Here is a 27,146-nt window from a genome sequence, read left to right as displayed (position 1 = left end):
CAATGTCATCCACTGCTTCCTGGGCCATTGCCAGTCATCTTGACTTTTGTCCTGCCACTGGACTTTGATGCCTCTGGAAAAGAGAGTGAGGCTGATGATTCTGATTTGCCTCAAATACAATTTATGCACAAATCAAGACACCCATCATCCACTATTTTACCCCAACATTGTGATGTTATTGTCTTTGAAAATGAAGGACATATAACAACAACAACACATGGTTAGAAAAGGCTTCCTGGAGGAGGCCAGGCAGTCACATAGCATTTTGGAAGAGGGAAAGATGGGTTTAACTGCTATCTTATGGTATAGAATAGGGTTGACAAACTGTGGTCTAAGGATCAAATCTTGACCACAGCCTGTTTTTAAGTTTGACCCTTGAGCTAAAAATGAGTTTTTATCCAAAAATAGGTAGCACATAGGATTGGCCTGCTGGTTAGACTTTGTCAACTCTTGATAGTGAAGAGCACCAGAGAAAACACAAATTTGTGGTGGGGAAGATAATTTGTTGCTTCAAGATACTTGTTACCTTGGAATTAGGTTGACAATAAACATATTGGACCAAAAATAGGATTCATATCAAGCTCAGAGCTTTTCTAGACTCAGGAATGTTATTATCACACATTTGGAGAAAAAGTAGTATGGTGGAAAGTGAATTGGATTTAGAGAGAAAGGGCCTGGGTTCAAATCCCACCTCTGTCAATTAGTATGTATGATCTTGGAGAAGTCACTTAATTTCTTTGGGTCCCGGTTTCCACATTTGTAAAATAAGGGTGTTAGACTAGATCACCTCCAAGATAGCTTCTAAAACTAAGCTTATGGTCCTATGAACTTGACATTTTCATGGGCAGCATTTCCTTAGTGGGTGGCTGACCAAATGGTATGTAGAAATTGGTTTAAAACTTTACTATAATACTTCTTTTTGTGAGTATGATCACATGAGGATTGAGGTGTGAGGGTGAAATTGGAGCTAAATAACAACTTTGGGATCTTCCATCCCTATGGCTTTCGAGAATGGCAAAGTTACTATTCTGATCAGAGTATTTAGTGTCCAGATTGTGATGCCCGCCAAAGAACCCCCAGTGAATTTTCCAACAAAATCACCTATGAGAATTCTAATTCCTCTTTTACACTTCCCCTACAGTAGTACTGCCTTCTATATGTAATGATAACTGATATATTACATTTTGAGGTTTATAAAGTACTTTATATGTAGCATTTTTTCTGACCTTTACAAAAGTACTATGAGACAGGTTCTACAGGTATTATTATGTCCATTTTATGTGACTGGGTAACTGAGATTCAGAGAGTAACTTGGCCAGGGTCCCATGACTAGAAAATGTCAGAGGCAGTTTTTGAAGTCTTCCTGATGGCACAAATTATGCTCTTCCAATGTGCTGCCCCACTTTTAGCTCAGGCATGCCAATGGCAAAGACTGACTTTATGTTGATTTTGGAGGCATTGTAGAACATCCTGAATGTCACTCAAAGGAATTTGGCCTCTCCATCTACACAGGAAAGACCAAATGGGTGAAGAATGTCTATTGTTACGATTCCAATATATATCTGAATTTATATGTTATTGAGCTTGTCCAACAGTATTTATATTTGGGACAGACAATATATGTGGGGAATTGGATGGGTCCAGAATAGAAAGGGGGGGGGGAGAAAGCTGGATTGCTTTCTGGAAACTGTAAAGCACTTTATCAATCTCAAGCTTCCTTACCTACAAACTATGGCAGTTTTGAGAATGAGCAAAGCCTACTACATGTTAGTTGAAACCCCCATAATAATTCATAGCACATTGATAAGGGTTGCACAAGATGGGTAGGCAAAGATAGGTCACAATTTGAATCATTGAAGGGAATTTTTAAATTGATCTGACCAAGATGGACAAAAAGAATAGAATGAGAATCAAGCATCTCTTATGTGACATATACTGTACTAAACCCTTCACAAATATCTCATTTTATTCTTACAACAACCCTGAGAGATAGGTGCTATTATTAGCATCCCCATTTTACTGTCGAGGAAATGGAGGCAGGCAGTTAAAATGACTTTCCCAGGGCCACAGAGCTAGTAAATGTCTAAGTCCAAAACTCGGGCTTTTTAACTCAGGTCTTTACTCTAGACCCAAAACTCTAATGTACTGTATAGAAAGTAAAGAAAAAAGAAAATCATTCAAAGGGGGAATAGAAGGATGCTAAAGAAATTCTTCCTCAACTGTTTTTTTTTTTTTATCCCACTTAAGCCCTCAGTTTTTCAGAGTCCCCATTGTGGCACCTCACCCAAACCTTCCTTCTTGAAATAGCATACCATTCTTTAGACATAGAACTTTCCTTCCTCATCCTCCTCTCAAAATTTTCCTCTTTTCTAAAGTACAAAGTTCTATGAATGTTCCTAGGTCTCAGGCTAATCTGACATACCAGAAAATCATACTAAGATCTTAATGCCTCTTGTCAGGAAATTTTAGCCCTTAGCTAAATATCTTGACCTTCGTGAGTATTTTTATTTTATGAGGATACTCCAGGAAACTGTGCCTTAAGCCGATGGAATGGAATGATGGTATTTTAGACTTTTTTTTAAAATAACTGACAGGGGAAGGATATTAGGGGGCAAGAGAGCCTTGTGTATCAGGTTACACCCATCTTAAATACACTATGGGGAAAAGGCTTTGTTGTATCCTCTAACATTTAGTCTGATTGTGTGAATCTATTATCCTTATTGACTTCTAAAAAGCTCTTAACATTTAGCCTTATTCAAATGGTTTAAAAATCAAAGGTTTGGTAAGGCTTTAATGATACAGTTTTGCCACTTAGAAGGAATTCTTTCTCATATTCTTGCATTCCTGGGAAGTACATGGTATCCTGGATGCCACTTCTCAGTCAGAGGAAGGTGAGCAGTGTAAACACTGGAATATGCTTCATATAAAGCAGCCGTTCTCCAAGTGTGGTCCATGAACTTTGGTGGTCCTCAAGACCTTTTCAGGAGGTTTGTGAGGTCAAAACTCTTTTCATACTACTAAAATATTAGTAGCCTATTAAAATATTCCTTCCTTTTACAACTACATATTGGGCAAAGCTGGATTTTCTTCATACGTTTGTTTCAACAACAACAGAAACTCATCATAAAGGATTAAATACAGAAATAGATATGAGAATCTAACTATATTTTATTATGCCAAACATTACAGAGGTTCGCAAAAAAAATATGTAAAACAATGCCATTTTTCAAACTAAATTTTTTGGTTTTAGAAAATTAGGGGTTTTTTTTAATAAAAAAGATGTTATATCAACATGTGATGGGTTTATTGTTATCATTTTAAATGAATTAATAAATAAATCTTTTTAAATTATCAGTTTTCATTTCTAACATGGTACATATTAATAGATAAAACTGATAAAAACAAAAGCTCTTTGAGATCTTTAATAAAGCGTAATCATGTAAGAGTCCTGAGACCAAAAAGTTTGAGAATCAATGGCATACTATGGCAGAAGGCTAAATCTGGTGCTTCCTGAGAGCTAAATATTTTTTAATGTTTTTACAGCAATAAAACTTTATTGAAAAATTAAAAAAAAATTAGCTTCTGCTCAAAAAAACAAACAGCAAAAAAGTAGTCTACGGGCTGTATTTGACCAGCAGACTATAGTTTGCTGATACCTGAAGGATAAAAGCCTGAGAGTATACACCTGAAACTGAGACCAGGAATAGTTTCTCAGGTACCAGTAAATAACACGAAATTATTAGACTCTCTGCCCTCAACTGGGTTTCTGAGCCATGAAAGCAAGGGAAAAATCCAGAGTTAATGCGGTTAAAGCTCCTTTAATTACTATGAAGGGAACCAGGCTAAAGCAGCAGCTAGCAACTAGACCTGTTGTTTATCAGAAGAGAAGATAACATAGTTCCAATTGATTCCTGCCTGAAAGGGAGCACCCACTTATTATCTGAAGCACTGAAGAAACTCAATGACAGACCAAGAATACATTTTCCCCGGGTCCATGAATGAAAAGGTTAATGGAAATCTTACCCTCCAACTCCCACCTCCCCATGTCAGTACTCAAAATAAAGATGCATCACTGGGTAGGCCAAGCAAGGGAGTGAGAATTGTTTAGCTAACAGCTCATCTCACTTCCAAATCTAGTTTTGTAGGAGCAGAAACAATGCAGAGAATGAACCACTATTTATCTTTGATTGCTATGACTAGCTTTTTTATTGTCCCAAAACTAATCATTTTAATTTTCTTTCCAAACTAGCTTCTTGCAACTATCCCCTCCCTCAGCCTTTCCCTCTTCACATCACTTTGTTAGTTTCAGGTTGATAACCATAAAATGTTAATAAATCTTCTCACTGTTGTGAGATGGGCTCTAATGTATAGATTTTATTGCTACCATTTTTAGTCTCCATTTGTCCTTTTGTGTGCTCTGGGTGCCCATTAGTTACTGGTGGGTAGAGGTGGGGAGGAAACAACATAGTAATTATATTTGGTTCTGGCCGACCTCAGTGCCATCCACAAATGCATTCCTAAATCAATTTGCTTTATGATTTCTGATAGCTTTTACAGTCTCAAAATATAGGGTGTTGTGTGTGTATATACTATCTTAATGAAAAAGGGAGCTAGATGAACTATGTTGTGGGAGGGCAAGGCTTTTAAATTCATAAAAAATGGAACTGGCTGGAACCATCAAAGGGCATATCATCTCCTGCCCCCATCAGCATGGCAGTACTGTACTTCCCAGAGAAGAGTTTTGCAAATAGATCGTTTAAGGAAGATAGTTTATCTGTCTTTGATCACCTGTGATTGGGAAGTTCTTCCTTGCATTTGACTCAAATCCCTCTGGCTGAAATTTGTCTATAATATAGTGTCAATGGTGAGAGAACAACCTCGTTTAATAATATAATTGGACCTCTTTTTGCAGTCAAGATGATGAAGGGTGTCTTATCCATGCCATACGAGGATAAGCTGAAGGAACTAGAATGGCAAAAGTGTTAGTCCCAGAGAAGAGAAGACACAAGGAAACATCATAAGTTACTTCAAGTTTTGGAGAGATTGTCATGTGAAAGAGTGATTAGATGATCTGTAAGGGCCATGCTTGTAGAACTCAAAGAATATGGTAGAAGTTGCAAAGAGGCAAATTTAGGCTTGATTTCATGAAAGAAACTTCTAAATAATTAGAGATGACATGAAATGGAATGGCTGCCTAAAATGCAATGGGTTCAAGTCTTTAAGCAGAGGTTGGAAGACCAACTTGTTGGGGATGTTGTAGTGAGTGTGCATTTTCAGGTATATGCTGAATTAAGTATCTACTGAGGTCCCTCTATAATATTCTCTGATTCTCTTTTTGAAGTATCATTTTAAAATAGTTCACTAGGATAATAATATAGTTCTTCTGAGCACACTCTTCGTTTTTAATTTGAGGTACTTAAGTACCAAACTATTCAAAGAAATGATTTACAATCATGGAATTTTCCAGGTAGAATGGACCTTAAAGGTGAAAGCTTAACTCAGTGATCTTTTCTTGTGTAAGTGCATGTTTTTGTATTCATGTGTGTGTAGCATATGGAATCAAACTTTGAGGGAGACCTGGTAGTATCATAGAACAAAATGGCCCTAGGATGCAGGAGATCTTGGTTTTAGTCTTGGCCTTAAGCAAGTCAACTTCAAGTCTATGAGTCTCATTTTCCTAATTTGTAAAATAAGCAAATTGAACTCCATTTCTAAGGTTCATTCAAGCTCAATCATTTCATGATCTAAGTATAGCATTGTGACATACTCATTATTGTTGTTCTTCCTTCCTTCTCGAAGAGGACCAATGATATCAGGAGGATGATGTCTTGACTTGCAAGTGAACTGGATTTAAGAGAGGTGGGTTGTGCAAAGGCATCAGCCTCACTCTTTTCTCCAGAGTCATCCAGTGGCAAGACACAGGTCAGGATGATTGGTGATGGCCAGGATGCAGTGGGAGACCTCAGCCTTTTTAAGTTAAGGTCTTTCCCGGGTCTCAGTTTGTATAAGGCAACACTCATTCCATAAAGGCTAGATAAGAATTGAGGCAAAAGATGGCCTAGAAGACCCAGGTTAAGATTTTTCTTTCACATACTGTTAAGGTGACCCTGTTAAGTCCTGTTAGTGTCTCTAGGCATCTCCCTAAGACTATACGTGGCAGAAAAAGTGAAAGTCCACATTGGTAGAGGCAGTAGTTCACCAGGATATCTGTGGCTGGAGTGCTGAACCACCTTCTGAATGAGCTGATCTGAACCATCTTCTAATTAAGCTGATCTTATTCCGAATTAGAATAAAACTAATAAACCATCAATTTCTTTGGTTGTAGTAATAATTTTGCTCCTTTGATTCCAGTGGTTTGGAGATTGAACCAGCCCAGCTACAGTGGTGCCACCTTAATGTGGGAGAGTTGAAAAGGCCAGAAGGACAGGACAAATGCTTGTAATACTTACATATTTAGTTTTCAAGATCTTTTATTGAAGCTTTTTTGGAATCTCAAGAATATTAGTTTCATTTTGGCATGATTTCCTTTTTGCATTTTAAGCTTTAAGAGGCACAAAAGAATGTGGTCTATGGGCCTCGCAGTTCAGAGAGGAGGTTTCTTATGTCATTGTCTTACCTAATGAAAACACAATGTTCAAGTGGAACTCTAGTTTGGAAGTGATTGTACTGTTTATAATGCCTTCACTGTCACAGGAGATAAATGAGCTATCTTTGGCAAACTGATTGAAGGAATAACCTTGGTTCAGTTCTAAAGCCCGTATTTGCTACTGAGGAAAAATATTTTCTCTGGGTACTAGTCCAGGCTTAAAGCAAATTTTTCATGTCTCTGAGGCTCATTTTCTTTATTTATAAAAAAATGAGCAAGTTGTGCTACATCTCTGAGGTCCTTTCCACCTCACTGATTAGATGATCCTAAAAACAGCACAGCAAGAAGAGGACATTGTTAACAAAGAGCAAAAATGTCCCTCTTTTGCCAGCAGGTTTCTGGTGCCCCCTGGGAGATGCCATCTTGTCGGGCTTATGGACCAGTCAGTTCTCTGAGCTGCGCAACTGTAAAGTATGCAAGTGGACACAGTCCATCTTCACTCTTCTGAGTCTATTAATGAAGCTCATCTTTATGGTCACTGTAGAGCCATGAGACCAATTTCTTAAAATCTTATTTTTCCTTCAGGTATCATTGATGCTTATAGTTTCAATAACTTGAAGAAATTGATCATTAACTCAAATAAGTTTTTTTTTTCCCCTTGGAGGAAGCTCTAGTTGTCTTCCTCAGACTTTCACCCTAAAATATCAAAAGATAATCATGTCTTAGCAAGCAAATATTTGGACAATGCTTCTGATAATAAGAATTTGATGCAATTAAAATCATTTGGTGTGTACAATTTTGTCTTGAGAATTATGAGAGCCATGCAGTTTTACTAAAAAATCCTTGGTGTATTGGAATTTGTAGTCTTGATAAGGTAGTCTGCCCAAGTTACATGTAAGGGTAAAGAAGGAACTGAACTATGGAAACAGTACTCTTTATAGGTATCTTATTGCCATAGAGTAATCTGGATATAAATAAACATGCTATCACTTCTGGTATTTCATAGTGATGGAGAAAGTTATAGTACTTCATGGCGTTGGATGGGAATACCATGTGAGCCAGATCTGGACAGCATAGGCAGCAAGAACTAACTTCTAAGTTTATGAGGAGCCAAAACTAAAAAGAGGGCTATTTAAAGGAAGAAAAAGTGTCCACTGTCAGAAGTGGGCCCCATAAGTTACAGTGAGACATGTTTGGAGTCTGTATAATCCCCATCCCATTTCTGATACACAGTGTCAAAGTATCAGTGAGAACTCACCATCTTATAGTTAGTCAGTCAATCAATAAACCAGCAATTCTGAAGCACCTACTATGTACCAGGCAGTGTGCTAAGTCATGAGATACAAGAAAAGACAAGAAATAGTATCTGCTCTCAAGGAGCTCACAGTCTAATGGGGAAAGCAGGTAAGCAATTATATACCAACAAGATACACAGAGAACAAGTTGGGAGTCATATCAGAGAGAAAGCATTGAGATAAGGTGATTGGGGAGAAGGTTTTTTTCAGAAGGTAGGTCTTCATCTGAAATTCCAAGGAATCTGGGGAAGGCAGGTGGTGGAGATGACAAGGGAAAGTGTTCTAGACATGGGGGATAGGCTTTGGTATAGAAATAAAACACCTCTCAGATGCAGCCTTTTTTTTCATATGCTTTTGAGTTGAAAATTTTTCTCCCTTTTCCTCCCCCCCACCCTCCCCAAGACGGCGCACAATCTAATATAGGCTTTACATTTTCATACCCATTAAACATATTTTCACATCAGTGAAGTTGTAAGTACAAATTAAAACCAATATGAGGAACCATCAGAAAGATGAAACAAAACTCAACAGAAGGTAAAAATAAGTGATAGCGATTCGACTTCATAGTTCTTTCTTTGGATGTGGACAGCATTTTCCATCCTGGGACCTCTGGAGATGGCTTAGGTCCTCGTAATGCTGAGAAGGGTTCAGTTTAACAATCTTAGTCATTGCATAACGTGGCTGTTATTGTATACGAAGTCCTCTTGGAACTGCTCACTTCATTCAGCATCAGACCATATAAGTCTTTCCAGGTTTTTCTGAAGTCAGCCTGTTCATCATTTCTTATAGCACAATAGTATTCCATTACATTCATATACCACAACTTATTCAGCCATTCCCCAATGGATGGGCATCCTCTCAATTTCCAATTCTATGCTACCACAAAAAGAGCTGCTATGTATATTTTTGTACATGCAGGTCCTTTTCCCATTTGTTTGATCTCTTTGGGATATAGCCCTAGAAGTGCTATTGCTGGATCAAAGGGTATGCACATTTTTGTAGCCCTTTGGGCATAGTTCCAAATTGTTCTCCAAAATGGTTGGATTGTTTCACAAGTCCACCAACAATGTACTAGCGTGCAAATTTTCTCACATCCTCTCCAACATTTATCACTTTCTTGTTTCGTCATGTTGGGCAATCTGTGTGATGTGGTACCTCAGAGTTGTTTTGATTTGCATTTCTCTAATCAATAACGATTTAGAGCATTTTTTCATATGACTATAGATGGCTTTAATTTCTTCATCTGAGAACTGTGTGTTCATATCCTTTGACCATTTAGCAGTTGGGGAATGGCTTGTGTTCTTACAAATTTGTCTTAATTCTCTATATATTTTAGAAATGAGGCCTTTATCAGAGAGACTGGTTGTAAAAATTCTTTCCCAATTTTCTACCTTCCTTCTAATCTTAGTTGCATTGCCTTTGTTTGTGCAAAAACTTTTCAATTTAATGTAATCAAAATGATCCATTTTGCATTTCATAATGTTCTCTATCTCCTGTTTGGTCATGAATTCTTCTGTTCTCCATAGATCTGATAGGTAAACTATTCCTTGTTCTCCCAGTTTACTTATGGTATCAGCCTTCATATCTAACTCCTGAAACCATTTTGACTTTATTTTGGTCTATGCCTAGTTTCTGCATACTCTTTTCCAGTTTTCCCAGCATTTTTTTCAAAGAGTGGGTTCTTATCCCAGAAACTGGGGTCTTTGGGTTTATCAAATAATAAATTACTATAGTCATTGACTGCTGTGTCTTGCATATTTAATCTATTCCACTGATTCACCTTCCTATTTCTTAGCCAGTACCAAGCAGTTTTGATGATTGCTGCTTTATGATACAATTTAAGATCTGGAATTGCTAGGCCACCTTCCCCTGCATTTCTTTTCATTAGTTCCTTTGATATTCTGGACCTTTTGTTTTTCCAAATGAATCTTGTTATTATTTTTTCTAACTCTATAAAATTTTTTTTGGTAGTTTGATTGGTATGGCACTGAATAAGTAAATTAGCTTAGGTAGGATTGTCATTTTTATTATATTAGCTTGGCCTACCCATGAGCAACTGATGTTTTTCCAATTATTTAGATCTGATTTTATTTGTGTGAAAAGTGTTTTGTAATTGTGTTCATAGAGTTCCTGGGTTTGTTTGGGAGGTAGACTCCTAAATATTTTATAATGTCTACAGTAAGTTTAAATGGGATTTCTTTTCTATCTCTTGCTGTTGGGCTTTGTTGGTAATATATAGAAATGCTGATGATTTATGTGGGTTTATTTTATAGCCTGCAACTTTGCTAAAGTTGTTTATTATTTCAAGTAGTTTTTTACTTGATTCTCTAGGATTCTCTAAGTATATCATCATGTCATCTGCAAAGAGTGATAGCTTTGTTTCTTCTTTGCCTATTCTAATGCCTTCAATTTCTTTTTCTTCTCTTATTGCTAAAGCTAAGGTTTCCAGTACAATATTGAATAACAGTGGTGATAATGGACATCCTTGTTTCACCCCCGATCTTATTGGAAATGCTTCTAGCCTGTCCCCATTACATATAATGCTTGCTGAAGGTTTTAGATAGATGCTATTATTTTAAGGAAGACTCCATTTATACCTATGCTTTCTAGTGTTTTTAATAGGAATGGGTGTTGTATTTTATCAAAAGCTTTTTCTGCATCTATTGAGATGATCATGTGGTTTCTGTTGGTTTTGTGTTGATATGCTCAATGATGCTGATAGTTTTCCTAATATTGAACCAACCCTGCATTCCTGGTATAAATCCTACCTGGTCATAGTGTATTATTCTTGTGATAAGTTGCTGCAATCTACTTGCTAGTATTTTGTTTAAAATTTTTGCATCTATATTCATTAGAGAAATTGGTCTATAATTTTCTTTCTCTATTTTGACTCTTCCTGGTTTAGGTATCAACACCATATTTGTATCATAAAAAGAATTTGGTAAGACTCCTTCTTCACCTATTTTCCCAAATAGTCTATATAGTATTGGAATTAATTGTTCTTTAAATGTTTGATAGAATTCGCATGTAAATCCATCTGGCCCTGGAGATTTTTTCCTAGGGAGTTCATCAATGGCTTGTTCAATTTCTTTTTCTGAGATGGGGTTATTTAAGTATTTTACTTCCTCTTCGGTTAATCTGGGCAATTTATATTTTTGTAAATATGTATCCATTTCACTAAGATTGTCAAATTTGTTGGCATATAGTTGGGCAAAATAATTCCTAATTATTGTTTTAATTTCCTCTTCCTTGGTGGTAGCTTCCCTTTTCATTCTTGATACTAGTAATTTGGTTTTCTTCTTTCTTTTTTTAATTAAATTAACCAAAGGCTTATCTATTTTATTGGTTTTTTTCATAAAACCAGCTCTTAGTTTTATTTATTAGTTCAATAGTTTTCTTAATTTCAATTTTATTAATTTTTCCTTTGGTTTTCAATATTTCTAATTTGGTGTTTAGTTGAGGATTTTTAATTTGTTCTTTTTCTAGTTTTTTTAGTTGTATGCCCAATTCATTAATCTCCTCTTTTTCTATTTTATTTATGTAAGCATTTAGAGATATAAAACTTCCCCTAAGAACTGCTTTGCTGCATCCCATAGGTTTTGGTATGTTGTCTCATTATTGTCATTCTCTTGAATGAAATTATTGATTGTTTCTATGATTTGTTGTTTGACCCAATCATTTTTTAGGATTAGATTATTTAGTTTCCAATTATTTTTTAGTCTATCTTTCCATGGCCCTTTATTACATATAATTTTTATTGCATCATGATCTGAAAAGGATGCATTTAATATTTCTGCCTTTCTGCATTGGATTGTGAGGTTTTTATGCCCTAGTACATGGTCAATTTTTGTGTATGTGCCATGTACTGCAGAAAAAAGTATATTCCTTTCTATCCCCATTCAGTTTTCTCCAGAGGTCTATCATACCTAACTTTTCTAATGTTCTATTCACCTCCTTAACTTCTTTCTTGTTTATTTTGTGGTTAGACTTATCTAGTGCAGAGGGGAGGTTCAGGTCCCCCACTAGTATAGTTTTGCTGTCTATTTCTTCCTGTAACTCCCCGAACTTCTCCTGTAAGAATTTGGATGCTTTACCATTTGGTGCATATATTTAGTAATGATATTACTTCATTGTCTATGGTGCCTTTTAGCAGGATGTAGTTTCCTTCCTTATCTCTTTTGATTAGATCTATTTTTGCTTTTGCTTTGTCTGAGATCAGGATTGCTACCCCTGCTTTTTTACTTCAGCTGAGCATAATATATTCTGCTCCAGCCTTTTACCTTTACCCTGTATGTGTCACTCTTTTTCAAATGTGTTTCCTGTAAACAACATATTGTAGGATTATGGTTTTTAATCCATTCTGCAATCCGTTTCCATTTTATGGGAGAGTTCATCCCATTCACATTCACAGTTATGATTACTATCTGTGTCTTTTTCTCCATCCTTTTCCCCCCATTTATGCTTTTCCTTTTTCCTTTCCCCCCTTCACTAGTGTTTTGCTTTTGACCACTGCCTCCTTCAGTCCCTTCCCCCTTTTATTATCCCTTTCCCTTTTCTTCCCCTTTAGTCTTACTGCTTCTTCCCTCCCTTCTTTCCCCTCCCTTTTCTTTCCCCCCTCCTTTTCTTTCCCCTTTTCCCTCCTACTGCCTATAGGGCAAGTTAGATTTCTATACCTAACTGATTATATTATGCCCTTCTTGAGCCAAATCTGATGAGAGTAAGGTTCAAACAATGCCCCCCCTTCTTTCCCTCTGCTGTAATAGGATTTTGTGTCTTTTCCTGTAATGTAATTTACCCTTGTCTGCCTCCTCCTTTCTCAGTACATTTTCTAAGATCAGATTGATCCACTTATTTGGATCCATTTAACCCACTTGATTAGATTTTTTTTTATCATTACATCAAAGTCAACTAATATCCACCCTCTTTATGTATACTCCTTTAACAAGGTGTAATAACAATACAGTTCTCAAGGGTTGCAAGTCTCATATTCCCTTGTAGGGGTTTAAACAGCCCCCCCCTTATTAACAACATATTGTATCCTTTCTGTCCCATTTACCTTTTTAAGTCCTTCTTGAGTCCTGTACTTGAAGATCAAATTTTTTGTTGAGCTCTGGTCTTTTTATCAGGAAAGTTGGAAATCTCCTATCTTGTGAATATCCACCTCCTCCCTTGAAAAATGATGCTCATTTTTGCTGGGTAATTGATCCTTGGCTGCATTCCAAGCTCCTTTGCCTTATGGAATATCATGTTCCATGCCCTGCGGTCTTTTAATGTAGAAGCTGCAAGGTCCTGTGTAATCCTGACTGTGGTTCCATGATATTTAAATTGTTTCTTTCTGGCTGCTTGCAGCACCTTCTCTTTCATCTGGTAATTTTGGAATTTTGCTATTATATTCCTTGGCATTGTCAATTTGGGATCTCTTTCAGGTGGTGATCGTGGATTCTTTCTATGGTTATTTTCCCTTCTGGTTCTAGGACTTCTGGGCAGTTTTCCTTTATGATTTCCTGAAAGATACTGTCCAGGCTCTTTTTTTCATCATGATTTTCAGGTAGTCCAATAATTTTTAAATTGTCTCTCCTGAGTCGATTTTCCAGGTCGTTGTTTTACTGATGAGGTATTTTACATTTTCATCTATTTTTTCATTTTTTTGTTTCTGTTTGACTGATTCTTGCTCTCTCATAGAGACATTAGTTTCCATTTGTCCAATTCTAGTTTTTAACAGATTGTTTTCTTCTGTTAGTTTTTGTACTTCCTTCTTCAACTGGCCAATTGTGTTTTTTAGGGACTTGTTTTCTTCAGTGTACTCTTCTGTTAGTTTTTGTCCTTCCTTCTTCAATTGGCCAATTGTGTTTTTTAGGGACTTGTTTTCTTCAGTGTATTTTTTTTCCAATTGGCCAATTGTATTTTTGAAGGACTCTTCTACCTCTCTCATTTGACTATTAAAATCCTTCTTGAGCTCTTCTAAGAAGGCTTTTTGGGCTTCAGACCAGTTCATATTCCCTTTTGTTGTTGCAGATGTGGGTTTGTTGACAATGTTGTCCTCTTCAGAATTTCTGTCTTGATCTTCACTCTTCTCATAATATGAATCTATGGTACGTTTCTTTTTACTCATGGTGTTTCTTTATTCCCTGGCCTTTAAAGAGATTGAGCTCTCCTGCTGGGGAACAGAGGGTACTGACCCAAGCTTCTTGTGTTGGGAGCCTAGGTCTTGGTCACTGGCTTTGTGTGCTGGGGCCTCTTAAGCTGGAATTGGAGGCTGTAGGTTTCTGGCAGCTTACCTTGTGTTGGGCTGGAATCAGCAAGGCTGGAACTTTCAGGCAATTCTAGGTTGCCTGCTTTTCCTTTCCTTTAGCTTTCTTCAGCTCCTTTTAGATGGGTGCTGCAGGGTGTTTATCTGCCTGGGGCCCCCTGCAGTGTTGTCTCCCTCATTTCTGCTAATGCACTGGGAGATTCCTTTGTGGTGGAGTACTGAGGCTCCCGGTGGTTTTCTGAGCTGGTTTCAGCCAGTTCCCCCACCCTCACTGAGGCACTCGGAGGTCCAGGTGTTGGTGTTTGCCTACTCTACCACCTGGGCTTCAGGATTTCTTCACAATTGGAGGCTTCAGGGCTCCTAAAGCTCACCTGGTGCTGGGTTGGAATCAGCAAGGCTGGGGCTTTAGGAAGGCTTTAGGTTGTTTTCTTCACCTCCTTTCAGATGAATGCTGCAGGGTACTTGTCCGCCTGGGGCCCCTTGTAGTTCTGCCTCCCTTATTTTTGCTGAGGCACTGGGAGACCCATTTGCTGGGCTGCTGCACTGCTGCTCCTGGTCTTTCTTCTAGTTCAAGTGTTCCAGGGTTTTTTTTCTGGGGTGATATTTTCTGGGTTTTCAGAGGTTGATAAGGGAGAGTGACAGAGACTACCTTTTCACTCCACCATCTTGGCTCCCAGAAGCAGAAGTCTCAGATGTAGCATTTTGAAACAATACTTTCAGACCATTGTCTCATGCAAGTCCTTTATCTTCTACTCATTTACACTGAAACCTGCCATTTGCCATCATTAAAATCTCTTCTAAACAATATTGGATAATAGATTTAAGGTTTCTGGCCTCAGTTTCCATAGCAATAAACTAAAGATATAGAACCAGATAAGGTATCTTCCATCTCTAAATATTTGTGTTCCCCTTAACAGCTCAACTTTCTTGAAAAAATTAGTATTTACTAACTTTGATTCCTTAGTAATCACTCTTTTTAAGCTCATAAAGTTTGACTTTATACCCCCTATTCTAATAAAATTACTCTAAAAATTTGTCAATGGATTCCCTATCACAAAACCCAATGAGATTTCTCAGAATTCTTTCTCCTTCCTCTCTGAAGCAATATACATATACACATATATGTATATATACACTTATACACACATACATGTTTTACCTTTACATATACACAAATGTACATGTACACATACACATAGATATATATGTACATATGTGTATATATATAAGATTGCCTTCTCTTTCTACATGTTCTCTCCTCTCTGGGCTCCTGTTACACCACACAGCTAGTTCTCTTTCTCTGTGTGTCTCTGTGTCTGTTTCTATGTGTGTTTCTGATACTGTCCTCATCTCTTTGTCTCTGTCTCTCTCTTATTGTACCTTGTTTGTCTCCTTTGTTGACCTCTAGTCTTCCACACCTTTAAGTGAACTGTTTCCCAGAAATCTGTCCTTTACTGTGTTCTCTTGTTCTACCATCTTTCCTGTGACAGCCTTATACTTCACATTCTACTCAAACTTCAAAATCACTATCTCCAGTCTGGACTTCTCTCTGGTGCTTCAAACTCACATCTCTTCCATGTTCCTACAGAACATCTATGCCCAAGCAGCACTACCAACTCAAGTGTCCTAAAATCCAGTTTGCATTTTTTCCCCAAAAAACATTCTCCTCTGCAAGATTTCACCATCCTGCCAGTAGCATCCAGTTTCTGATGTTTTCATCTTTAATATTTATTATCTTTGACTCTTTTCTTTCTCTTAACTCCCACCTCCAATAAGTTGCCAAGTCCTTTGATTTTCCCTCCATAGCATCTCTCACATTTCTTCCTTCATTTTTATTTGCACCACTAGCCCATATAGTCACTTCCCTCAATTATTACTATTGCCTCCTAGCTGGTCTTCCAATTTCTACCCATTTCTAATATATTCTTCACACTATCCCTGGGTTACTCTTCCTTCTGGATATAATGAGTCATCCCAATAACCATTTTTTGGGCTCTAATGAAAAGTATTTTTTCCTGGCATCAAGGGCATTCACAAACCAGTGCCACACTACTTTTCTTACTACTCTGATTCCCATTTTATACTTTAGCCACAATGGTCTATTTGTGAAAATCCTTTGGAGAAAGCCTCTCCTCTTCACAACTTCTATATTGCCATCAAAGGCACCTCCTTCCTAGCAGTCACCCAAGCTTACAGCCTATGTGTCATTTTGACTTGTCACTCACACTCCACCCCATAATGTTCATTATATTGTCTTAAGTTTTCTACATATTCTGCTATATAATGCTTCTAGACTGTAAGCTATCTGAAAGCAGGGCCATAGCTGATATAAACTCTGTTTCTCTTCTAGCCTCTAGCATAGGTTCATAATAGTTTAATTGAATTAAATTTCATGAGTAATGTAGCTACCAATTAGAGTTGATATAGATTTTTTCTGTGGTGAATTCTCCATCCCCAGAAGTTTTTAAGTAAAAGCAACAAGATGACTACTTTTCAGGGATTATGCAGGTGCAATTCCCATACTGAGTAGGGAATATGACCTCCCAAGTTCATTCCAACTCTCAGATCCTATGATTGCATGACTTGGCTTGCTAAAGGGCACACTGGTAGGGAGCTGCGGAATGAGAACTAGGGATGCTATGCATGGTGAGATGTTGCCATTTTGTCCCCTCCTATTTATAAAGCAATTTCATTTGTGCAGGTCTTACATGGATCATTTTCAGTGAAATAAGCAAAAAACAAACAAAACGAAACAAAACAAAAGCCCAGCATTTAGGCAACCCTGTTTGCATGTGATTCCAGTCTTTATTAACTCAATGGAATGTGTTGATGACAGAAACAAGCTTTGTCTGTCAACTCTGTAGGGAGTATCTTCTTGTAGCAGATATTTTTAAAGGCTCCTTTGTAGCTTTTTAAGGCTGTTTATGCAAAGTTGCCTCTTTTTCTAATAGGGTTCTCTGATTCCTGAGAGACTGATTCACTTTAGAAATAGTCATTAAGACTGGTTATTGAATAAAAATGCACCATCAGCACATAGCAACTATATTTTGTCCTTCTCTGACTACATACATCATTGCTGACCTTGGTTCACTGCCCCCATCCAAGCTGTAAAGTCATTTGTTTTTCTGTAAATGCCAATTGCTTAAGGAATACTTTGTGAAAAGGGGAAAATGTGAAAGAAGAGTAAAAACTTTTTTTTTATTTTAAGCAGCAAGAGTTGAGCTATAGAAAACACTTCTCACTTATATAGATCGAGTAGACAGAGATGTCACTGTTTCAGGAAGATAGAAAATTGGTGGATTATGAGTCAGAGGATTTAGGTTTGAATACGGCTCTGCTATTTGCTACCTATGATCTTGGAAAACTCACAACAACTCCCTAGTTCTCTCTTTTCTAGAGATAGCAAGGTAGGGCAATGTGTACACTGCTAGGCCTGGAATTGGGAAGATTTAAATTCAATTCTGACCTCAGATACTTACTAGCTATGTGGACAAGTCTCTTATTCTCTGCATGCCTCAGTTTCCTCATCTGTAAAATAGGGATAATAATAGCAACTACTTCCTGGAGCTGTTGAGTTAATATTTGTAAAGGGCCTGGCACATTGTAAGTGCTAAATTAATGCCTGTTTCCTTCCTTTCTTTTCGTTTGCAAATGAAAGGATCAGACTAGATGATCTCCAAGTTTCCTCCTAGCTCTAAATTCCTATAACCTCCAATACTATTCTCATGAAGAAGATACATCTATAAATTTATGGATTTGTAGGTAAATTCTGTGGTCTGTAAAACGTCAGTCACAAAACATCCTTTATCTTTGTTTAGTGTCAATATACATATGCTTATAAATTTAGAGCTAGAAAGGGCCTTAGGGACCATCAAATCCAAGTCACTCATATTACAATGAAAGAAGCAAAGCACAGAGATTTAACCAGCATTATTTTACACCTCTGGGGAAACTAGATTGCTCAGAGGATAAAGGACTGAGCTTGGGATCAGGAAGATCTTAGTTCAAATCTGTCTTTAGACACTCACTAGCTATGTGACCATGAGCAAGTCAGTTAACCCTATTTGCCTCAGTTTCTTCATCTGTAAAATGAGCTAGAGAAGGAAATGGCAAACCACTCCAGCATCTTTTCCAAAATGCCAAATGGGATAATGAAGAATCAAACACAACTGAAACAAATGAAGAACAACAAAGCTGTAGGGAACCTCAAAGACCCTTTAACCCAAATGTACAGATGAGACAATAGCGCATCAGAGAAATAAGTGATCCTTCCAAGGTCACACAACTAAGTAGTTTCAGAGTTGGAAGGAAAAGCCAGGCCCTCTGATTTACTGTCCAGTGTTCTTTACATTATACAATCCAACCTCTAAAACTTGTGAATGGGCTGTGTACATCTGCCAAGGGAAGAAAGGAATGCTTCGATATTTTGTACTGTGCAGCACATTTTTCCCCCTTTCGTCATATGAAAAGCAGATTTCTGTCAAGCACATGTAATTTTCTTCATAGATCTTTTTGTACACATGGGCAACATGTGATAACTGCCTTGTTTATTTCTCTTTAAAATTTTCCTGTAGGTTTCTTGAATGGTTTACCTTGTGGTGACATTGTCAGATTATAGATCTAGAACTGAAAGTGGCACCAAAGACCATCTAATCTAGCCCCCTCTTTTACAGATGAGGAATCTGGGAAATAGTTTGTCTAAGGTCATACAGGTCATATATTTAAGAGGCAGGATTTGAGCCCAGGTCCTCTGACTCCAAATCCCGTCCTTTTTGGGAAAGACAGAAGGGAAAACAAAATGAAAACAAAACCAAATAACAAACAATAAAGCCAAAGGTTAGAAGAAGAAAAAAACCACTTCAATTATTTATTTATTTATTTGTTTTACTTTCCCGATGCATGCCTCAGAGCTGCAGAAGCCATATTCGCTCACTGTAATCTTTCATCAGTGCGTGTGCTGGGCTGCCTAACATCTGTGGATTGTTAAGATAAGTTATTACGCAGACCTGCTTTAGTTTAGATTAGTTTGGAACACATCCCAGAATATTCAATCAGGATGTAATTCCTGCAGGCTGCTAGACTGCTTGCTCCACATACTTCTCCCAAAATGTTTTTTGATCAACAGTCTTCTTGTTGAAAAAGTTGTCACCTCAGCTGCTTTTCCACTCTTCAAGAAAGGCCTTTGTCAAGTAATCCCTCTGGACTGACCATGGCTCAAGGCAAGCCCTAGACAATACTAGGTAAATACTATAAAGGGAATCCTAAATAGACGTGCTCAACTAGCATCTCTGTGAGTATTGTGCTTGTCTTCTTCCATGTGGGTGGTGTTTGAAAAAGTGTGACAGAATCTCATATACTTTTTATTTTATAGTCGATGTGAGTAATTTCTTAGTTTTTGAAGGTGGGCTTGATCTTTTTGAATGTGAGTTCTGTAACCGAATGAGAAGGTTGGGTAAATATAAGTATAAGATTTTCACAAAATAAGGTTTTTATGATTTACAAAATATATCCTCATGTTTTATTTAAGCAGAAAAAGATGAGTAGATTTCTTAGTCATTTTCAAATGTATTTCTGGTTGCAACAATATAAGACATGAGATGATTAGACATATATAATATTTATGTTGAAATTTGCATGAGAAATTAATAAACATGAAGTGAAGGTACATTTCAAACATAAATTGGTCAATAGTCATTTTAAGATAATTGCAATTCTATTTTATCCATATACCTTCTAGTATCAGAGCAAGGCAAGATTTTGTTGGAAATAGTATTAAAAGTATATTTATCACATAGTTTTCCATTCAATGTTATGGGATATTCTCTAATAGATGTATTGCTACAATCAGTATATGGTACATATTGGTAAAAACTTTGTGCATCTTCAAATTATTTATATAGTCAAGTCCAGATTGCATTAAAAAAAATATCATGACCTCCTAATAGCAGAGAAATGAATTGATCATTAAGAAAAGGATTGTCATTGAAATCATGGTAAGAAAATAATCAGCCATAATGTGTAGAGAGATATATTTTAAAATCTCTACTTATCCCCACTTCCCTATCAATATCACTTAGGTTTCTGTTTTCTGGTTTTCCTCTCACATCAAAAATAAATGTCTGTTTTTATAACTATGGCAGTATTTGCAATGAGTTTGCCTCTGAATTCCTAGAAAAAGAAATATGTTCTCAGTATATTTGTACTTAAATGTTGCCTTTCAGAAAGGACTAGTGAAAGCAATGAGTTAAAGAACATTCATTTTTTGTTGGTGTAATAACAAATTGTGAAATAGCACCATGTTCAATTGTTATCTAACTAATACAAAAGGTACAAAAGTGCACCCCTACATTCCCTCCAGCCAGAATCCTGTCACCTTCACCACTGTTTTGGTGACAAGAGGTCTCAAGATATCTGTCATGATGCGTGTACATCTTGGACCTGCCCCATCTATGCTCAGGTCTTCTGAACAGAAAGGGTTCTTTCCTTCTTATCCAAAGTCCTGGGCTGAGAACATTTCCCCGGAGAACGTCCCACTCAGTATCTCTATTTTAATCAACTAAGTCTTTTGAATGACCTTAATTCATTAAGCAGGAGAGCTGATGATATGTAGCACAGTTGGGAAATAGCCATCTTTCCCTTATTTGGTCAGCAATTTAAGCAGAAGCAGCTATACTCCATAAATCCTAAATTATGATATAGGTTTTATGGGATGAGCAGCTCATCTTTTTTTGGGCATCTCAGTAAATGAGAATACTCTCATATTTATCATGGTTCACTGTATGTATGTGATATATAGTCCTTGAATTAGATCTTTTCCAGTCCACCCCCCCTTTATTTTTAGGAGGGGGAGCAGAGGGAGATGTCTAAAGCTTTTGCAATATTCTGATTCTAACAGCCAGCTTCTCTTTCCTTAGGACCTCAGTTTTCTTGATGTTGTTGGTCTCTTTTATTTAATCTTGTGCAAAAAAGCAACAATCTGCATCCTAGTTCATCTAGACCTACACACACACGCACACACACACACACACACACACACATTATATATATAAGCATATGATATGTCTTCCTATCTTTGCTTCTACTCTCCGCCTCATATGTGCTTTTCTTCCTATCCTCTTGAGGTTTAAAATATGTTTATTCCTTTCCCCTCTAGCTTTACAATTTTTCTTTTACCACATTCTGTTCTCTCTGATTTAATATCTTCATTATTTTCTTCATCTGCTAATATATTACCTTCATCATCCCATTTTTATTTTCCCTTTGGGATTTTATTGTCCTAGATTAAATCTGGGAAACTTGAATCTCAAACTTTGAGTTGATGCGAAAACTTCTTTTTTAATCATGTGTGTATGTGCATGTGTGTAGACACATACATAGATACATATGCTTTATAAAATACATGCAGATTTAGAACATTATGCATAATGTCTTGTAAGCTTCTAATGCAAATATATTGAGTTATTAGAGGATGACGAATGCTGTAAACTATTAATTTTGGTTTGGTTTTGATCATATTTGATAACAACCTTACTATCACTCATCACCTTGTCACCTATTAGGGGATGACAATTTTGTGGGCCTTATAAACCCGTAAAATATTAGGAAAAGGATTGTAATACCTAAACATGATAGTGGGGTAAAATGCAGTAGACTTTGGCATCAGAAAGACCTGGATTTGTATTTTGCCTCAGGCTCTAGGATGTATGACCATGGTGAGACACTTAATGTCTCTGAGCCTGAGTTTCATCATCTATAAAATGGGGATAATAATTGCACCTATCTCACAAGGTTATTGTAAGACTCAAATAAGATAATGTATATAAAGTGTTTTGCAAACATTAAAACTCTATATGAAAGTGAGCTATTATTATTTCTACGAAAGGCAGTACCACTTCCGAAGGTGATGAAATTGGGTTTCGGGGAAGGATTTGTTGTAGTATAAGAACATTAATTCTGCCACATGGAGTCTTTACCCATTGACAGCACTACTGAATGGAGAAAGTGGGGGCTGGCAATGTGGGGGGTACTGTAGTTTCCCTGGCATGCCCACTTAAGTCAGCCATAGTCTTTATTGAACACTTTGAAGGTCGGGTGACTGAAGTGGAAAGGTAAACTGCTTCCCGTCTGTACCCCAGAGTGATACAAAGCTTTCATTATTCCCCCCATATTTGGAGGAGAAGAAAAAGCTATACAATTACTGAATGCTGGTTTAAAAAGTTCAAGTTTGTTTCTAAATTAAATTAAGTATTCTGAAGGAATCCTTGTATTTGGATAGGAAGACATGAGTAAATTGGGGCTCAGGTTTATTGCATTGGTAAGTAGTTACTTGGGAAATGACATTACATACCATAAAATGTCCCTTGTGGTCAGTTAAAAGAGCAAATAGATAAATGGAATGTTAAAGGAAAATATGTGGATTTCCCTTTTGGTTTGTGCCCCGCCATTTTTTTTTTCATGTGACTATCTTTCTTTGAGATAGAGGGTAGACCTGTGATTTCTTTAGCATAAGGAACTCTCATGTGAGGAAACTCCTTCAACCAGTTATTCTTGTTTCTCTCTCTACAGTTTGTAGTCCTAAAGAATTTCCTAGAGCACTGAGAGGTTAACATCCTTGCTCAGGATCATGTGACCAGTATATTTCAGAGGCAGGTCTTGAACCTCCATCTTCTTGCTTTTGCCATTGCCTTCCTCCATTACACAATGGTGCCTCACAACTATCATTAACATTGAAAAAATAGATAAGAAAGTTGAATACAAAGGAAAAGGATTAAAGCTTTAGAGCTATAAAGGACCTCAGAAATCATCCAGTCTTATGCCCTCATTTTATAGATGTGGAAAATGAGATCCAGAGAGGTAATTGCCTAAAGACAGAGTTTTTAGGGCTTCTCAATCACAGGCAAACAAATGAGTGACTGAATTCAAATTTGACCTCAGACTAGTTGTTTGACCCTGGCAAAACACTTAATTTCTGTTTGCCTCAGTTTACTCATTTATAAAATGGGACTAATAATGTTACCTGGCTTCCAGGGTTCTTATGAGTATCAAATAAGATTGTAATCATAAAGTGCTAAGCATAGAGCCTGGCACATGGTGATGCTATGTAAATGTTACAAAAAATAAATAGTATTTAGCCTTTATGTAAAACTTTGAGATTTACAAAATGCATTACAAATATCATCTCATTCTAGCTTCACAATGTTCCTAGGAAGTGGGTGCTATCATTATTTCCATTTTACAGATGAAGAAACCAAGGCAGACAGCAGTTATGTGATTTAACCTAGTGTCATATAACTAGTAAGTGGCTGAAGCCAGATTTGAACTCCAGTCTTCCTAACTTTAGGTCCAGTGCTCAATCCATTGTCTCATCCCTTTCTTTGCCTACCCAATTCTACACAAGCTCCCAGCATTTGCAGGCTGACAGTTGAGATATTATCTGGATAGAGACCATCTAGTAAGTAACTGACGCCAAGATTTGAATTAGAGTTTTTCTGACTCTGGTCCAGTGTTCCAGCCCACTCTGCCACCTGCTTGCCTCTTAGCACCAACTATCTCTTTCTAATGGTTATGGTCTAAAGCTGATGAATTACCTCAGTTTTCTTCATATACACATTCACAGGAAACAAAAGACTCGTAGAAAATAGCCTATGGGTACAAAAATGAGCTAATAGGAAATTCTGATACCCTTGAAGACCGAGAAGGCCTGAAAAATCTTGGCCAATCCCTTTCCTTTATGTCTAAATAAATCAAGGGCCAGACACTTGCCTAGCAGATCTAAGCAGGATGGTGGTTCTAGCTAGTACATGTCCTACTTGAGAAAGTCCCATTTTCTCAAGAAATGTAGAAGGTCTATTGTGGATACAAAGCTTTCTAATTTCTCTTGAAATCAAATTATATTATTCTGAAAAGTATGCCACTTATCTCTTATTCCCTAACAAATATCTATCGGGGGGGAGAGAGAGAGAGAGAGAGAGAGAGAGAGAGAGAGAGAGAGAGAGAGAGAGAGAGAGAGAGAGAGAGAGAGAGAGAGAGAGAGAAAGAAAGAAAGAAAGAAAGAAAGAAAGAAAGAAAGAAAGAAAGAAAGAAAGAAAGAAAGAAAGAAAGAAAGGGGGAGGCAGTGTAGTACAGTACATAGATAATTGACCTCAGAATTTGGACATCCTGGGTTCATGCTGTTCCTTTGACATTATTGGCTTAGTGACCCTGGGAAAGTCAGTCAGTTTAACTACTTAGTGTTGAAGGCAGCTGTCAAATCAACACAAATTCATTAATTACCTACTATGTGACAGGCACTATGATAGTGAAAATACAGTAAATGAAACAATACCTACTTGCATGTACTTTACATTCCAAAAATATAAGTAGAGGATCTGCTTTGGTTAAGGGAGTTTTCTTCCAAAAGCACTATGCACCACTGGAACCATGGGACTCAGATAAATAAGGCTATCAATTTAAATGCATGCTCTCCCCTCTGCAGATAGGGCATTTCTCAGAGTGAATTGTATCTTGTTCTTTCTTCTTTAAACAGGTTATGTGGGTATGCAATTTATGTCGAAAGCAACAAGAGATCTTAACCAAGTCTGGAGCTTGGTTTTTTGGGAGTGGACCTCAGCCACCAAGTCAAGACGGTACACTCAGTGACACAGCTACGGGTGCAGGCTCTGAGGTGCCTAGAGAAAAGAAAGCCAGACTACAAGAACGATCGAGATCTCAGACCCCCTTAAGCACAGCAGCAGCCTCCCAGGAAACCCCTCCTTCAGGGGTCCCATCGGAGCGAAGCAAAGGAACAGAACTGTCCCAGAAAGCCATGGGTCTGGAGCAGAAACAGGTTTCATCCAGATCTAGAAGTGAACCCTCTCGAGAAAGGTAATAATACAGCAGACCTGTTCTTTCTCCCTAGAGATCCATGGCAGGGGCATAGTTAGAAAGCCTTGCCATTTTGGGGACCTGGCTTGTAAAAGGTAGTGATTGTTAGAAACCTTTGTGCATCCAAAACAAAACTGATTGTACAAGTGAAGAAATGGGTGGATAGGTGATCATGGGAGACCCTCATTTTGTAGATGAGGAGAATGAGATTCAGGTTACATGATTTGCCGAAAGTCACAAAGGTATCAGATGTGAAATATGAACCCAGAACCTTTGACTCTAGAGCCAGTGTTCTTTCCACTGTATTTAACTTCAGGGTATATATGATTGGAAACATATTTCATACTTATTGTTGTTGTTTAATTGTTTGTCATATCTGACTCTCTGTGACCCCATGTGAGGTTTTCTTGGCAAATATACTGTAGTGGTTTGCCATTTCCTTCTCCAGCTCATTTTACAGATGAAGAAACTGAGGCAAACACAGTTAGGTGACTTGTCCGTGGTCACATAGCTAATAAGTGTCTAAGATTAGATTTGAACTCAGGTCCTCCTGACTCCAGGGTCAGCACTTTATCCAGTGCACCACCTAGCTACCCTTTTCATACCTATAGACCTAAACAAAATATATCATCTGGCCCTGTCTTAGACAAATCTATAGAAATTTAGAGTTACAAGGTTTTTTTTTTTATATTCATTACCCACTGACTAAGTGGCATAGTGCATGAAGCATTGGACTTGAAGTCAGAAAAATCCGAGTTTGAATCTTATCTCAGACACCTAGTAGTTGTGTGACCCTGGGTAAATCAAATTATCATGACTCAGATTCCGAATTTGTTAAATGGGGATAATAATAGCACCAATTTTTCAAAGGGATGCTGTAATAATTAAATAATCTAACACAAAAAATACTTTATAAAACTTAAATCTCTACATGAATGCTAGGTATTGTTACTACAATATAACCTTCTGACAGCTACTTTCACCTCTTCTGCAGTTCCTATAGATATTTGGTAGGTAAAATACAAAGAACATTGGACTAAAAGTAAGGAGACTTGGGTTCTGACACTGATACTGACCTAATCCATCTAAATGTCATCTGACAAATGATATTGAAAAACTGTGTATGCTGATAACCCGATCCTTAAGCAAAGAGATTGAGCAAAATGATCTCTAAGAAGGTCTTTCATCAGGTGTGTTATCTGGAAAATAAAATTAAGGGGTGAGAGAGGATTATACTGGGAGAAGGAGAAAGGGAGAAGCAGAATGGGGTAAATTATCTGACATGAAATAGACAAGAAAAGGCTTTTACAATGGAGGGGAAATGGGGGAAGGTGAGAGGGAATGAATGAATCTTATTCTCCTAGGATTTGGCTTAGGGAGAGAATAACATACGCAATGGGGTATGGAAATCTATCTTACCCTTCAGGAAAATAAGGGGGGGGGACACAAGAGAGCAGGGGGTTGATAGAGGGGACAGCAGATTGGGGGAGGGGATAATCAGAAGCAAACAGTTCTGAGGAGGGACAGGGTCAAAAGAGAGAATAGAATAAATGGGGGTTAGGATAGGATGAAGGAAAATATCCTTAGTTTTTCACAACATGACTATCATGGAAGTATTTTGCATGACTACACATCTGTAACCTGTATTGAGATGCTTGCCTTTTCAATGAGGGTGAGTGGGGAGGGAGGAAGTGAAAAAATTTGGAACACAGAGTTTTAAAAACACATGTTAAAAATAACAATAATAATAGTAGTAATAATAATTTAAGAAATAGGGTCCAATTAAAATAAAAGAAGCTCTTTCATCTGGAAGTTCAATGCCCTATGAGAAAAGCATGGCGATAGCATCACCAACTTTATTTTATGTCTGAACATCTCTCTTTTGCTATGGTATAATATCATATATGTCAACATGATAATGTCGACTGTCTATACAAATACTCAGAAAATATGAATTAGGAATCTAGCTGCTATTAGCAGCTATACCAAATAATGTTTAAAAAGAAGTTAAGGCTATATCTGATTGCTTATCATCTCAGGGAGAGGGGAGGGGATGGAAGGATAGAATTTGGAACTTAAAACTTAAAAAAAAAACACAAATGTTAAAAAAATTACTTAATTTGTAATTTGGGAAGATGTATTTTAAGAAAGG

The 27,146-nt window shown here is 37.3% G+C and overlaps 1 protein-coding gene across 23 annotated transcripts in view; it reads left to right on the top strand.

Annotated features, from left to right (window-relative positions):
* Positions 1-27,146, top strand: part of RIMS1 (regulating synaptic membrane exocytosis 1) — a 699,885-nt gene that overhangs the window by 347,409 nt on the left and 325,330 nt on the right. For all 23 annotated transcript variants that reach the window (XM_078155292.1, XM_078155286.1, XM_078155284.1 and 20 more), the window contains one exon: positions 24,657-24,994. In XM_078155292.1, coding sequence (XP_078011418.1) covers positions 24,657-24,994 — 338 coding nt within the window. The remainder of the gene's footprint in view (positions 1-24,656; positions 24,995-27,146) is intronic.

The sequence above is a fragment of the Phascolarctos cinereus genome, unplaced genomic scaffold (genome assembly GCF_003287225.1).
Source record: "Phascolarctos cinereus isolate Bilbo 61053 unplaced genomic scaffold, phaCin_HiC Scaffold_5;HRSCAF=322, whole genome shotgun sequence".
Lineage (NCBI taxonomy): Eukaryota > Metazoa > Chordata > Mammalia > Diprotodontia > Phascolarctidae > Phascolarctos > Phascolarctos cinereus.
The sequence above is the reverse complement of the archived record's forward strand: the minus strand, read 5'-3'. Positions and strand labels throughout refer to the sequence as shown.